The 17,049-nt window shown below is 37.3% G+C and overlaps 1 protein-coding gene across 2 annotated transcripts in view; it reads right to left on the reverse strand.

Annotated features, from left to right (window-relative positions):
* Positions 1 to 272: 272 nt before the first annotated feature.
* LOC131039724 (probable glycosyltransferase At5g03795) overlaps positions 273 to 17,049 on the reverse strand; it is an 85,790-nt gene continuing 69,013 nt past the window's right edge. For both annotated transcript variants that reach the window (XM_057972558.2, XM_057972557.2), the window contains exon 4: positions 273 to 2,533. In XM_057972558.2, coding sequence (XP_057828541.2) covers positions 1,856 to 2,533 — 678 coding nt within the window. In that variant the 3' untranslated portion in view covers positions 273 to 1,855. The remainder of the gene's footprint in view (positions 2,534 to 17,049) is intronic.

A 17,049-nucleotide genomic window follows, 5' to 3' on the forward strand; every position in this document is an offset into this window, starting at 1 on the left:
CTTTTTAGGGGGCATCAATACTTCACTTCCTAAATTAACCTGTTTGATCAATTTTGCGGTGTGATTCCATTCTGCCCACTATTTTTCGAGGATTGATTATAAGTTTTTACTTTGTGTATTAACATAGGAGTCTAATTCATCAACATAATTGCCACATCACAGCAAGTTTAAAATGAAATTTTGTTTATGATCAGTTGATTATGTTAATCAATGATTTTTTTTAAAATAACCAGTTCTAGCATAATTGTTGCGAGAGTATAAAGGCCAGCAAATAAAAAAATTGTCCATTAAAACCAGTTTTCCACAACATAGGCAAGGAAAGCAAGGGGTGGTTTTGAATTTATGTAGTCATGAATGTGGTGCGGCTAACCCTATTGGCTAGTTTTATGGGAAATAAGCAATAATCAACTAGATACTTAGCCAGGCTAGAGCTGTATATCTTCATTCTTGATTGATGCAACGAATGTTAAAGTTCTTTCCTTACTAACCACCATATTATATTCTGTCAGATTGGCAAGAACTTGGTGAGGAAATAGTTCACAACCATAGATTACTGAAGCTGTTCTTGATTTCTCAATATGAAATTTTCTTACATCCCCTCTACTCTGAATGAGATGCCTGTGTGCTATAATGAGCTTGGATTCATATTCCAGCTGTACCAGTCCTTAAACACCAAACCATCCTGTCACGTTCAAGCATGGCTCCAGAATACTTCTCCACTGGGGATTACACACTATTCACTCAAAGCAGGTCCTCCCAAATTCCGATCATACTGGGCTTATATATTGGAGATTTCACTGACATGAAGATTCTACTTAACGGCAGGAGGCACCCTCCCAATTGTCGCTAACAATAAAAGTTCAATAATGTCTAAATCAAGAATGCCAAGAATGAGATTCAATCCCATGGCCTCTCAGACCAGATGTTAAAACTTGTGGCTCCTGATGACAGTGAGAGTTTCTTCCTTCACACTGTGGAGTGACCTGTGCGTGCAATTTTCTTACCATAATGTGAAAGCAACACACCATTAGTCAAATTTCTGCATGTACTTAGATAAGGTAGATCCTATCCATAAAGAGATTAGAAAAAAAATGAATTCAGTTACTTCAACAAGAATATATCAATAGAAATTAGAAAACAAAATGTTGTATGAAACTGATTTTCATTTGCTAATTCTCCAACATCAACACTAGTGCTTTGAATGCTTTGATTAGATGCACGGAGGGAAGTACAGGATCAACTCATTTGTGCCAATAAAAGATATTGACAGAAATATGAAAATACTGGCATGGCGCAGTCTTTTAAGTAATTGCTGAAGTTCTTTGAATCGATGTGCTTATCGTTCAATTGGCATGGTGCAGAAAAGGATACCCTCTGCAGTTGTAAATATCATCAATGCTTCACAAAGATGTTTTGCCTTTATTTTCTTTAATGTGGAGACATAACGTTTCTACAAATGCTCCCCTCATCAGATCTTCCTTATTGTCAGGCTGGGCCAACACATAACATTCCATCCCACACTGTCATAGTGCAGAAGATATTTTATGTTCAGTGTAGTGTTAAGTACAATGTTCTCCTGCAGCTGCCTGTAGCCCAAAATGGATTCTCATTTTCACTGTTGAAAATTTGTGGAATCCAATGGTTCAGAGAGAAATGTCTCCACATCTGGTTTTTATCACCTAAAAGGAATCACAATCCACATTTTATTTTTAAATGACTCGGAGAGCAAAATGTCTTCATGTCTTGCTTTTATCACTTTAAGGGATCACAATCTGCATTTTATCCTCCCCATTTTTATGTTTCTTTCCCAAGCACTTAGACTGTATGCCCCACTGACTTCTACCGTCAATAGTTTCTATGATTCAATCTGATTCAACCTATTAAACCAGATGGAGTGAAGAATCATGTGAAAAATATCATACTTAACAGGCTTTGCATGCCATAAGAAATGCCTTTGGACTTTCCTCACACTTAATTGCATTGAAAGGTACTTCTGCTGAGGAATGCTCAAAAGAATGTCCTTCAACTTGGGAATGTCCTTCTCTGCCACAGTTATCGAGAAGGCGTCCCAATTCAGAACCTCATTCAAAGGATGAACAAAATTATCTGCTATTATTACTGGAACACACTCATAGTAGATGGCTTCCACAATGCGTGGACTATTTACCTCATAACCCATTGGGCAGATACAGTACTTGCTTGATTTCATGTGCTCCGAATAAGACATTTTTTTGGCAACACGAGCAGGTAAGAGATGATAAATTTTCATATCATCATCCTTGCCTTTCCAGTACTTCAGGAGAATTGGCCTTACCCTGCCATGTATATTCCCAGCAAAGAAAGCAAGAATAGATCTCTCTGAGACAGCTTTGCCACCTATGTTTCCAGTAGGATGTGCGATTTTACGCAAAGTTGTTTCAGGAAGGGATACATCCTTTCCCAAAACAAAATATCCTTCAGATAAATCAGCATTGCATAGAACTTTAATTGCATTTTTCCGAAGCTGTGGATGCTCTGTTGTTGTGTATGGTCCCTGTAGATGAAGAACAAGAAAATGAGAACAGACGGGGAAAGCTGGTGTGCAACCAATAAGGAGCCCAAAGAATAGAAATGATCTTTCATAGACTTCAAAATATACATAACGTGATTAGATAAGAAATATATTCATTTGTTCAACAGTTGGCAAAAACTTGGCAACTTAAAAAATTACTTTAGTTTCTTAAAAACATTTTTTTTTTAATTAGATTTGATTCTTGAATACATATGGCTTACAAAATTGCATCATATTATGAATTTATGATGATTGTCTTCAAAATTCATTATCATAAATTGCATATCTAGGCAAGTAACAAATTACAACTTTTTACAATTTCATCTTCCTTGTTCTAGTGAAAAATTGGGTGGTAGAGGGTATTGTTCTCACTCAATTGTAAATCAATTAAAATTTAATCAATCCACAAATTTGTCGGTATGTGAAATCAATTTTATTCTTTCAGCATTGGTAAAGCAATTGATGGTCTATTCACATTTGTGAGGTGTGGCTGAAGGCCTAATTACCAAGGTGTTGTAGGGGGATTGGCCATAGCTCCTTACCACAGCTGACGGCCAAGCGAAAGAAAACTTTTGGCCATGTGTTTTGGTGTATCCGTATAATATGGCATGTGACTAACCTGTTAATATCAGGTCTAACTCATGTTCGACTCCCAACATTACCCTACATTGGTTTTTTTGCATGTACTCACCAAGTTTCAGCGAGTTTTTGTCAAAAATAATTGCAAAAATTTCAATGAGTTTTTGTCAAAAAATTTCAGCAAGTTTACTTTGAGATAACTCGTGGCAGGGAAAAACTAAAGAGTAATCGGCAGCTCACTGAGTTTGTGAACTATGGATCGGACAATCCTTGGTTGACTTTTATATCTAAAGAAGCAATTTGATCGATCGCCACTACCACCAGGAGTTTAATGTTTGAGGAAGACAATAACTTGTCTATGGTGTTGAACTTCTTCCATGTTGTCCTATTCCATGTGCACATGCAGTATACAAGGTCTTTTTTATGAGCTATCAATAATGGTGACAAGAGTTGTAGTACCCCTGCTCTAATCAATCTCTAACCTTGGTTTAATCTTGATCAGTTTATCGTAATATTATGTTAAAGTCAGATGTTTGATTTAACGCATAGCTGTTGATGTGATTTTCACACTAGTTGTATGCAAGTTGTTTAGTGTTCCTATTTCGTGATATTAACATCGAGCTAACGCTTTCATTAAATTTTACATATGTATGCATGTATGATCTTTGGTTGCAGGAGATTTCAGGTACGAAGTCGCATGAGTGCGAGGTTCGTCTTCACCTGGATGTGCAGGTTTGAATGTACCTCTGTTAATCCTTAGAGTTGGATTAGGTGGTCGTAAGACCCTAGTCGACCTTTGTCGTGCTCAAGTGAGCATCGCCAGTCGTCGTCGGTAATCCCTTCTTGTTTGGGTTTGCGAGTCGTCTGTTTGGTTGGCCTTCTCGGTTTGCGTGCTTGGTGTGTTTGGTTAAATTGTTTAATTAGTCCTTAGTAATTATCTTGTTTAAATATGCGTTTGTGCATTGAAGATTATGGGTTAAATTAATCGGGAATTCGTTATGCAATTTTCGTTGTTAATGAATTGTCTGTTTTTAATTGGGAGTAAATTCGATTAAATGACTGATCTTGAATATTTAATGCATTTTATATATGCTGTCGAAAAAGAAAGTTTTGTTTTTATTATCGCAATAGATTGACTGTATTCTGTTGGATTATTAAATTAGAACGGCTAAATTTGATTAATTGAGAAAATCGATTTGGAATTGAAAAAAAGCAAGTCAATTTGTTGTTTTAATTAGAAAAGGATTAGATTTTGTGAATTATTGGTAAATAAAAAATTTAATTCCAAAAATGGAATTTTTGGGTCAACTCTTCCATATAACCCAAATTTGGGGAAATTTGGAGGGGATGGACAAATTTGGAAAAACTTTGGTTGGAGAGAATTTTGGAAGGAAATTTCGGGGTTTCCTAGCGGGGCATTACATTTGGTATCAGAGCCAGGTTGTGTGATGACACTTGTCCCTGCGTTCGCTAGTGTGTTGTCGTTTGTCCTGTTAAGAGTACCTTTGTGGGTCGTCCTTTTGTTTATGCCCTTGTGAGTATCGGTTTCATGTTAGACCTTGGGTGGTGATGGCTCAGTTTTATGGATGCTCTCCTGGACCTTTGTATTAGCTTTGATTATGTTCAGCTGGATCCTTTTCTTTTCAGATATCGTTTATGTATTGATTGACCGATGCGGTCGTTTGTATATTGTTTATGTTTCGCCTTGATGGCTGGATTGTAATGGTGTAACCTCTTGTATTCTTAACTTTATTAATTATCAGAGGGGTCTTGCAGTTGAGCAAACCCGGAGATGTAGCCCTTTAGGGGTGAACTCCGAGATCATTATGGTGTTATGTGATGTATTCTCTTATGTTTCCTTTATTCAGCTTTATCATGTATGATTAACTTATGTTAGAATGGTTAAGTGGATAATTGGAATTAACTATAAATGCTTATATTCAGTTCTTTCTTGAATGCCATGTTGATCGAATGCGTAAGTGGTTTAGATGAGATTTATCGTAGATGCTAGTATGCAATCGTCTTTTAAAATGCAATAAGTTGGAATATGAAAGAATGCAACTTAGAGTAATGAATTATACTCAATTGTTGTTAAGAAATTAAGTATGCTTGAAAAGATCTCTTATGTTATGATGAAATTCTAGTGTGTTAAGATATTAGATGTATGGTTTGTAATTTTAAATGAAAAGCTTGAATGAAGATTATGAATGGATCTTAATGATGAATCTTCGCTTGTGATTTTTATTTCCCTCTTTTGAAAGGAATTATCCTAATTATGAATTATCTCGTTATTAAGATATTCAGCTTTTGGATTAATTGTGTGAGTTAAGTGAATTGTGAAATTTAAGTAATCTCGTTGGGAAACTCTTTAGGTGTTAGTTGATGTCTTCCGCTATGTAATCTGAATCTTTGATATCTCGTTGTATCTTAATGTGTTGTAATTTTTATTTTTTTTAAAAAAAAATTTTGCACTCTATTCTTGTAATTTTGGCTTATCCCTTCGGGGTTTCCTGGCGGGGCATTACAAGAGTTGTTGGTTCTGGTGTATAGAGTATATTGTATCCGTGAAAAAAATTCATATAGTGTAAATATTCAAAATTCATGTCATTTTTTGTTTAGCGTATCAATGTTCATCATGGTCCTGAATGTCATCTCTCCAAGCTCAAATAGTGTCTTTGTGTAATCAATGCTAAATGTTTTCCAACACATCAGTCGAGATGAAGATCACAGCTGAGACAGGAGAGGAAAGGCAGGGATGACATCAAAATTGGACATTCAGACTACCTGAGTACAAATAGTTTGCAAAGACGACGAGCAAAGAATTGATCACCTTAAGCTAGACTTTGTTGTAGATTTCTAATCATTCAAAGGCAATAAACGCCAACATACACCAATGACTCTTAACAGCTTTTCTGAACCTTCAATTGCTGTTGGAAGGATTCGTGTACATTAGTCATGATTGGAAGCACATTTGCAGGGTTTGGACACCAACATATCATCATTGCAAGCATTTTCAGCAGCCTATCATCAAATGTTGTGGATTTTCAAAGATGTATAGGGTTTGGGAAATGTAAATAAGGAACAGTCATCGCCCAAGTTCCTTGCCGTACAGGAAGATGAAAAAAACAAAACAAAACATGGTCAAATGCACCTTAAGCACATGCTCATAAAACTCAGTCACAAAAATCTCAGAAAATGGTCAATCCCAGTCCAGGTGGACACCAATGAGAGGATCAGACAGAAATTTAAAAACACAAAAGACTGGTCACATGATCCCTGAGTATGCTTTTGGAAGGAAAAATCAGAAGTTTCAAACAAAAAATAACCATAAAAATTAACATATAACAGTAAGGGTTTGGATCAGATTTTGAACATCAAAAACACCTTCTACCTGTAGTGTGTGCCCTAATCAGGTTTCATTAACGGTTTGGAATTTGAAAGCATAAGGAATAGGCCAGCACAGTGTTCAGAACACACCAAGAGGAAACCAATTGTTTGAAAATGCCAAAAAAGGGTCATACCAATTAGAAGCGTTAATCTTGTTAGGGCAAAATCTGCAAAATACATGGACAAACCCTGCCCAGGTGCATGCCATAAGGCCAAATGGCCATAAAGCTCATCAGGGTCAAAAAAAGGTTCAAAATGCCTATAAGCATGCACCTTAGGAGGTTCTCAACAGAATTAATAAAATGTAAAATAATCCAGGCCCATGAGTGCAAGCCACGTGATCTTTTAGACAAAAGTTCAAACAATTGAAGTGTCATCCTTCAGCTCAAGTACATGCATGGCAAGAATCTGTCTAAGTTTGATCAAAGGAGTGCTGAACATAAAAATGATGCACTCCATTCACTCCAATCGTCACTTAACATAATATTGGCTAGTTCATAAATGCCAAAGAAAAAATTGATATTCACATTCCCAGCATGAACCCAGCATTGTTTTGGATCAGAGTTTGGAATGTCAAAGGGCAGACGGTGAGGATGAAGAACATGCCCAGCAGTTCTTTGAAGAGGTTTTGATATAAATAGGAGCACCCTTCCTTCAAAAAGTGTTTGCTCATCACTTCTCACTCCATATTTTCATTGACAAAGACAAAGACAAGGGATTGATTTGCAGCTGTTTAAGAGGATTGTGATTTGCACCTTTCAAGTTTATTGCAGATTGGTTATTGTTTGATCATCATAAAGGATAACAACAGGGTCATCAAGAGTTATCGGCAGGTTTTCAGCCATAGACATCCATAGCAGATTTGTAACAAGTTTCTGACAATTTTTTATATTGTGTCCTCAGTTTAACTTCATCTACAGTGGTTGTTTTAAGTCATTTGGTCTCCATCTACAACAAGCATCTTTCAGCCATCAAAAGGGCAGGATACAGTAGTTGGGTAAACCACTCAGAGATTATCATTTCCTTCACTCTTCATCCAAGATGCTTCAAGAACAATGGTCTGATTCTTATCAAAGAGGTTTTCAAATACACCCATTTGCAGGTTTGTCTCAAATGTTTAGGGTTTAAAATCAGTTTTGTCAAGTGTCTGCGGCAAAGATCAATTTCCAGGGGTCATCCTTGACAAGGTTTAGAGTTTTCAGAACACTGATTTTTGCAAGTTTGCGGAGATGAAGGATGATGGGCACACTCTTTATAAGAACTCAGATTCAAGTCACCAAGATTGTTTGGTGATTTGTCAATGGTCCTTGGGTTTTAAGTGAAAGTTTATCTGAGGACATGATATATTTAGTCAAAGCCTATTTGGGGCTTTCTTGTTTTGTTTTAAACATTGTATTTTATAACATTTTTGTATTTTGAGCTTGCTGTGACTGCAAGCAAACCATTTTTGGTTTAGGAATTTCATTATGGCTTTTTATTTATCTTGAATAAATTATATGCAAAATATTGTAAAACACTTAATAAGTGTCTTTTGCACTAATTCAGCCTAAACCAGGGAGTATAATTAAAAACAACCTAATATAGCAGCCCAATATTTAATCAGCAAATTCATATGTAATATGGAAACAGCAATATTAAAAAGATAAGAAAATTTATTCTCTGTTACACCAAGATTTCAGGATAGAGATGGCAAGGGGCACAGGGACATGTTTTTGAGATGGATTTTTCGGGAAGCCAACTTTTAGGGAGCAGCTATTAAAAATATTCTTATAATAACATTGATAAGCCATTCTTCATATACATTAAAGAGCCTTAATTCATAACATTTACTTGAATTGAGATTTCGGATGAGTCAACAAATAAATTAGCAAAACTCAATTGCTTTCATTGTTGATGTGCATATATATTATATAAAACTTACAAAACAGCTGAAGGCTGTATGTTTCAACTAGAAAATAACAAATACATAGAAAATATGTTATTGTACCTAATCAACATCCAGTAACAGTACACCAAAATCAAAGTCCAAGTCTAAGTCACTGCCACTACAAGAGGCTGCCACATCTAACAAAACCCCATCCAATCCCTCGTGCCTCTTTCTCACCAACCTGTGTGGCATTTTCAAGATCAACATCATAGTTTGCAACTAGAGTCTGACAATACTCAAGAGTCTATTAATCCTAAAGCCAGAAGGCACTATGCATGGCCAGCAATGCAACACCAACTTCTCTACTCGTTGAGAGGTAAGCTTGTTTGTCTTACTTGACTCAATGAAGCTTCAAGCTATATGTGGAATAAATCCTCTTTGTAGCAACGGAACTAACAACCTTTGAAAGGAGGCAAGTAGAAAATATTGTCAACTCGAGTGCATCCATCATCTAATAGGATTAGTTTAAGATATATTGTAGCTCTATTTGTCCTCACATTTGGTTTGCTAAATGTTGTGTGAAGTAAAATAGACTCCTTATTTGTATATCTATCGCCACTTTTGGTCCACGCACCCGAACAGGGTTCGCTCAGGTTCGGGTTCGCCCTGGGTACTTACCCAGGCATTTGGGTTTGCTAGGTACAAACCTAAGCGTATCCAAAGGTGCTGAGTGCCAAAACATAACAAATACAGACAATTTTGACCTTTTTTTGCATGCAAAAACCCTAAAATGTCCCTAAAAACACCCCTTCTATCATTGGTTTCTCACACATTGATCAATCATATATATATATATATGCACGGACGAACCTGACCCAAGAACCGAAAGGGCAAAAAAATTTTTACCTGAACCCACGAACCAGGTTCATGTACCCAAACTTGAACCCGAACCGGTAACTTAGTGTTTTTCAAAAGGCCTTCATTAGCCCATCTTTCACCTCTTCATCATGAGATGGAAGAGGCCTAGCTACATACCATTTAGGATTTAGAGCATAGGCAGCCATATGAAATAGGGTACTCATAGTGTTCTACTATCACATCACAATAAACCCAATATGCTCATAAAATTCCAAAGTAAGATCCTGTTGGTGTACGTTTTATCATATACTAAACATTAGAATAAAATATCCAAGGATACTCTATCCTCACCTAAACAAAATCACTACTTGTGCCAAGATTGTGAGAAAGACCACAAGGCGACTCCAAGGTCTATATGTGCAAACGAGCGAATTTATGTGGATAGCTTCTTGGGTAGTATGTGCTGAAATACAAGGGGGACTTACGCTTGACAACTAGTATCATTCACAAGTTGGACTTAGGCAAATTATCAATAAATGCTCTTTGTTTTTGGATAATCCGATTTGGGATTTCAAAAAAAAAATGATAAAAAGGATAAGGGTTTTAGGAATTCTAACTACTGCTAAGAACTCAAGAGATGGTGTAGACTGGGTGAAACCAATAAACAACACTTTGTTTTGCCACTCTTGGACAACTACGCAAAGCATGCGCAATCTTCTAAGGTTGTGCTCAGGAGTTTCACACATGAATAATACCAACAATTGAACAATATTATTCGAAGTAGAAGTTAAGCATCCACATCAAAAGCTCAAGCCAACTTTACACATTGAATGAAATCATCCATCCAAAAAAAGTATGAGCAAAATTTCACCAATCTAAACTATCAATCTTTCATTCATCTAACAACTTCAAAGAAAATTACTCAAAGCAAATCTATTCTAAGTGTTGAAGAAAATATGCTACCATGCAACCACTTGATAACAATAAGACTTCAAAACAACACTGATAATGAACTTTTTATTATTCAAATAGCTCTACACAACAATTTCATAAATCTCTCCACACCAAATGAAATGAGAGAGTGAGTTTATATAGAGTTTCTGAAAACAAATGAGAGGCCGAGATCAATCTAAGATCAACGGTCGAGAAAGACAACCTAAGCCTAATTAGGGTTTCCCAAAATAAAATTAATATCCAGTGCATATGAGACAAATGGCACAAGGTGCTATCTTTTAGGATTGCACCCCCTTCTCCTGTTGAGAGGCAGAAAGTTTAATGAACTTGGACACAATCTGATCAACCTCTTCCATCGCGACATGTGGCAGCATATCGACCCTGAATTCTAATCCTTCCAAATCATCTGCACATACAGCAAAAGTGATTTCCCAATCTAATTCCAGTTTTTGGAAAGCATCTTTGATGGACAGGAGGTTCGATGCCTTAGCCAGATTCTGCTTCAGGATTGGTCCAATGGGGAAGATTTCCTGTGTCTTGTTCTTTAGATTTTCTAGTTGCATATCCTTCTCTCGGATGGTTTCTTTCTCAAAAACCTCTGCAGCTACAAGGTAAACCTTCTCTTGAATTTCTTTTATCTGCTCCTCAGCTCTATCAGCATCTGCCTTCATTTTCTCCAAGACTTCAATGCGTGCAACCAATGTTCAGTGCCAACTGTTGAAGTCATATGCAGCTCCTACTTCAATTATATTTCCATCCATTAGTTCTTGCTTCAAAACTCCTTTCAATTCTCTAAGCCATGGGACAATTTTGTCTTGAATATCCTAGAGATCAGCCTATGCTTCTGCCATGCTTGCAATCTTGGAGAGGAAAGAGGAGGCTTGTCCATATGTTAATGCTAACCTTTCCACAAATGTGGCTGCCTCTTTACTTGTGCTTTCTATCCAATCTTTAGTTTCCTTGGCTGTCACTACTTCTTCCTCAGAACTTCTGACTGTTTCTTGTGAATTCAAGAGTGGAGGAGCTTCTGGATTTGCTTGATCAAGCGGCTTAGTCAAATGCTTAATATAATCCCTTAGGCGCTCAACTTCTTTCTTATGTTCCTTCTTTTCTACTTCCTTGTCTAGTCTTGCCTTCATGGAAACAACTGAATTATCCAAGTCTTCAACTTCCTGCTTCTTGGTAGTTGGTCTTGTTGTGACCTTTTCACACATCGCCCCATTGCAAATGGGGACCCCCTACTTTTTAGGCCCTCTAGTCTTTTGGCTTTCGTTTTTTGGGTCTTTTTGCAACAGTCTCGTCAGTCTCTCTAAGCTTACAAGTGAGTGGGGTCAATTTGATCAATTCTTCTTTTCGTTTGAGCTAATTTGGTTAATTCTAGGGCCCGTTTTGGTCATTTTAGGGTTTTGTCCTTCGGTCCTAGATATTAGGGGTTTCTTTTAGGGTTTTTGAAAAACTGAACCTAGAATTTCAATCAAGACTCTTCAAGATACCTCCCAGTAAAATTTGAGTGAATTCTGAGCACTTACTATTTTTAGTAAGTTTTACTACCTCCTGGATTGGTCTAATTTTGCCAAAAATCAAACTTACTATTTTTAGTAAGTTTCTATTTTTAGTAAGTGCTTTCCTGACCTGTTTTGTCCAAACCCTAACATTTTGAAACACTTAGTATTTGGGAAAATCTCTTTTGACAGGTTCATCCCTAAAGACTAAACATTCCTGAACATCATTTCTAAATCCGGAAGAGTCAGAAGGCAGACAAGTTGGATCAAAAAAATGGTTGTATGGAACTCCTATTCCAGAAGTGGAAAACATGCAAAATCATCTAAGTTTGGAAATTCACATCAATCAACAAATGTCATCTTGATCCGGAAATGGCCTGAAATTTGACTAAGTCTGAAAATTTAAAAGATCTTCTAAAACCTAGAATTTGCATTATAATTCCTAGAGATCTGAAACCACTCTCAAACATCCTGCCAATATATACATGAAATATAACTTAAAGTATAAGAAACTTAAATTTTTTTTTTTATGTATACATCTTGATGAAGAAAATGAGACTGACTTGGAAAAGTGGAAATCATGAAATTTTCCTCCCCAGAGCAAATCAGTGCCCAAAGGAGATAGAGGGCGCTAAAACCAAGGTGTGGAGGAATTTTTCCTCCACACCATGAATTCCTTCCTCAAGCCAAAATCCCGCCCAAGAAAGTCAAAGGGCACCAAAACATGGTCAACAAGGAGTGGAAAAAAGTGTGAATTCCTTGCCTTAGGCAAAAATCCGCCCTAGACCAAGGGAGGGTGCTAAAATGAACTATCCAAGGAGAGATGGAAAAATCATGAATTCCATGACCAAGGTGAAAATGCGCCTAGGCAAGGTAGAAGGGTGCTGGGGAAGAGTAGTCATGGAGAAGCCAAAAAATCATAAATTCCTTCCTCAAGCCAAAATTCCGCCCTAGGGAATAGTAGGGCGCCAAATGGAGGGGATGAAAGAAAATGTTAAAAATCATGAATTCCTCCCTCAATGAAGAATAGCACCTAGCAGTGAATGAGGGCGGCAAAACACACAGGGCATGAAAAATGGAGAAAGTTTGAAATTCCAGGGCAAGGAAGAATCAATGCCTTGGTCAAGGAAAGGTATTGAAATGGCTAAGGCAAGGATGAAATGATGAATTCCACCATGAAGAGTGTATTCCACGCCTAAGTTGGAAAACTGAAAATTTGTCCTAAGGCATGAAAATCCAAGGGTCAAGGAGGAATGAAAAGCAGAAATCCTTCATTTTTACACACCAAATCTTATCAGAATCCAAATTTTTTTACAGATTTGGAATCGTGAGAGAATTCTCTATCTCCTGGACTCGGATCCTAAATTTTAGGAAAGTTCCTAAAAAATAGGATATGGTGGAAAAACATTGAAAATCTCTCCCAGAGCAAGGAAAGTTCGAAAAACTTCAAGAAAATGTTTCCAGAGTCAAAGATTCTCTTTTGAAGTTTTCTCTCTCCAAGGGTTTCTCGCCAAGTGGCAATCGGGTCAGCGCATGTTGAGTCAATGTAGCATCTTTTTGCATGCAGTCGTCGCATGAAGGCATAGTGGCACATTCATTGCTGGAATATTTGACCATGGTGACGGCTAACTTATTGCATGGCAGTCGTCGTACTTAATGCAGTGGTGGAGCATCTTTCGCATGTAACTATCGTATTTGGGAGATGATGGAGCATTTATACACATTGGGCGAATTTGAAAGAAGTGGTGCATTTAATGCACAATGGATGCCATTTTGGGCACGTAAAATTAATTGTATATGGGCATGATGGGACATTAATTGCTGATTCCCACCTTGTTGCATCTTGAGTGGAGAATCTTTTAGGGAAAACCCTAATTAGGGTTTGCATGTAGCCAAGGCCAGAGGCCTATATAAAGGGGTAAGCCCCCTCATTTGTACAAGAGGGAGACTTGTATGAAATTGTTGCAATAAGTTTTGAGATAATAATAGTGAAACATTGTTCTTTGATGGTGTCCACTTAAGTTATTTTTTCAAAGCTTGCATGGTTTCACCTTCCTCACTTAGAGTAGAATTTTATTTTCTCAGTTTTTAGATAAAGTGCTTTGATTTCAATAGAGAATGTAATGGCGTTTGATGAATTTCCATGGTTCATACTTTTTGCATCTTGCTGATTGTAAGTTGCAATGTAAAGTTGGCCTGAACCCCAAATTTGTGCTAAGTTCGATTGCGATAGTTGCTTGGATTGCGCTGTGTTGAGTATTCAAGTACACTTTCTCAATGTGCAAATCCTTCAACATCCTCAAAAGATTGCACCGGTTCTTGCAGAGTTGTAGTTAATCTTGGCAAAGCAGAGCTTGGTTTATATTTGGAATTTGTCCACCAAAGCATTAACTGTTGATATCACTACCTTAGGAATAGATTTAGATCCTTCTAAATCCTTTCGCCTTTATTTTTAGTTCATTTCAGTTTGTTCAAAGAAGAAGCATTACCAAATTGCCATATCCGATGATGAAGTTCCAACCACTGTGAAGAAGTGAAAGAACGATCCAAACGTAAGGCCCCTTGGATTACCAGCAATCACATCCACCAACTAAGTCGGGTCCGTTGCATGAAGGAACCTTGGAGTTAGCCATTTGAACTTTTCGCAATCTTAGCATATGGTTAAACTTTGATCAAAAGAGAGTGAAGTGACCATTGGTAGGTTTATTCTATGTTAGACGTTGTCCTAAAAAACACGTCAATAGGTCCTAAACTGATTATAGTGATCTCATATTCATGGGGACCAATATCTCCCTTTGCCTTGTCCACTTTTGGAACAACAATTTGCACTGTCCTGCAGCCGGCTTCATCTCTCTAGATGGTGGAAAACCTTCTAGCTGGCTTCTTTGTGGCAACCTGTTCTAATCTAGCCAAGAAATCTACCATATCATCCTCTTCTTGAACTTTTGTTTCTTGTGTTTTTACTTTCAATCTTTCCTTCAACCAATCAGGAACAGTGGGCTTCTCAAGGCCTTCCACTTCCTGATTGCCTTCTTCATATGTAATACCCGGAAGGGCGGAAATCATTCCTTCTTGAAACTCACCTTCCTCAACATCCATTTCATTGTCCGACTCCAATACTTCTATGCCGGTAGGAGACGGAGGTTTCTCATCTTCTTGATGGATTGACTCTACATTTTCTCCATGAACTGGGGAAGGAATTTCCATCTCTGCCAATGACTCATCAATGGTCAATATGTCATTTATGTTTGTTGATGTGGCAAAACGAGATGGTTCTAGCCTTTGTTTCTTCTGAGTAGGTCCTTCATTCACAATTGTCTTCCCTTTCTTTTTAGCACTTTCAATTGGCTTAGCACTTTGAGATGCCTGTGCATTTGAAGAACATTCTTCTGCTTCACCCATCAGGTCATAAGTCAAGGTTATATTTCTCCGTCTTACAACTAGCCGCATCAAGGTGGTCAAGTCTGCATGCTCTGGTTCTGACCACTTGATAGGAGAAAGAGGTGCATGCTCATCAAAGCTAGGCTGAGTATATTTTGCATTATCTTCCAGCTGATCCGGCACAAGGAAAGGTTCAGTCATTCTGATCAAGCTTACTGGTAGTCTAGACCATAGTCTTTTCTTGATGTCAAATTCATTTGCAACATTTGCCCAAAAATCCTCTATGTCCACTCTATGTTTGAATCTTTCTCCATTCACTGATCCAATATTAATGTAAGGATCATAGTTAGCTCTAGACCGGTAGAATGTGAAAGGATACCATTGCATCTCTAGCCTAGCACTTTCAGCTACTTGTGCTGTCGAACAAGACTCCTCCATATTTACAATAAAGAATGGAAAGGATATAGCTGCCTTCTACCTTATTCTTTTGAAGCTCTGATATGTTTCCAATTGTCTAAGAACTTCAAGTAGGACCATCCTATTGGTTGGATAGATCGGATGTCGGTAAGGATGACCGTCAAAACCTTGAATTCTTATGTATGTAAATTTTGGAAACTGGATAAACCAAGATCCATACTTGTTGATTAAACTTTTGGCTTCAGGAGATAACCTTTGGTGAGTTCCTCCTTGTAATATCCTTGTGATATACATTAGGAATGCATCATTGACTCGCTTGAAATGGCTCTTCTCCTTAAGTTGCAGCTGCGAGTAACAGTCATAAGACTTGAATTCATTTTCTCCATTTCCAACTATGCCTTTGCAGATCAGTCCGGAATATCTAAAATTTCTAGCCAATGAGTAGATAATGTAGGAGCTCATGTAGAATGACTTTGTCTTCTCCAAATTTATCAACTGTTCGTGAAGATTATTGTTGACTATGCGGGACCAATTGAACATCTTGACTCCCGAGGTAATTTCATCAATGAAATAGTACATCCACATCTCAAATGGCGCTCCTTGAGGGCTGTCCATTATCCTATTCAGTAGTAGGATGATATCACCATATTCTTCTTTGAAGTATGGGCGCAGTAGATTCTTTGGTACTTTCCCTTGGGTTTTTTTCTTCTCCTACCATGACTTGTTAATATTTGCCGCACAGAGTTCTGACCGGTTATCATTAGCCTTTTTGGTATCTTCTTTGGTCTTGTAGGAGGTTTTATTGTAGTTTGGAATTCCAAACGTCTGTTGAATGGCTAACTCTGAAAGATTAGCTAAAACCCTTCCATCAGGTGCAATGATCTCTCTTGATTGTGCGTTGTAGTGTAAAGCACACTCAACTATTAGCTCAACACATCCTTTAGCTGGTGGAAATCCAGCTGCCTGGACGATACCATTTCTCATCATCCGGCAAGCAATGTGTGTCAGCAGGTATCCATCATGCCCTTACATTCTCTTTTTGAATTCTTCCAAATCCACATGTCCAAGGTCAGTGTCTGTGGCGTTCTTCCACTTGGATTTGATCTTTGATTCTTGCTGCACTCCTTTACTAGCAAACTTCATTGGTGTTTTTCTGGAAGGTGCTCCTTTGGTGGTCATTAACCTGCATAACACATGAAAAATCAATATTATTTTTAAGACAACTTGCTGATTTTAATTCTGATTATCAGACCCTTTGCTTGAAAATTTCACTTCCAGCTTGTCAAAAAGCTAAATTTCTGCAAAAAAGCAGACTGAAAGTGAGGAATTTGGTCTAGAAATTGATGAATTTTGAGAGAAATAAGATAGAATAATAGAAGAATTCCATCAAACTCAGATTTTGGGTATTCAAAATCGATCTTGTGACTGAAATTCACCTTCAATTTTGATGTTTCAGTCTTAAAATCAGAAAAAAACACTTTGTTCTTGTGTTTCAACACTTAGAAAAATTTTGATTCTTGAAAATTTCACTTCAAAATTAATTTTCCTCAAAA

Source organism: Cryptomeria japonica, chromosome 6, assembly GCF_030272615.1.
Source record: "Cryptomeria japonica chromosome 6, Sugi_1.0, whole genome shotgun sequence".
Taxonomy (NCBI): Eukaryota; Viridiplantae; Streptophyta; class Pinopsida; order Cupressales; family Cupressaceae; genus Cryptomeria; species Cryptomeria japonica.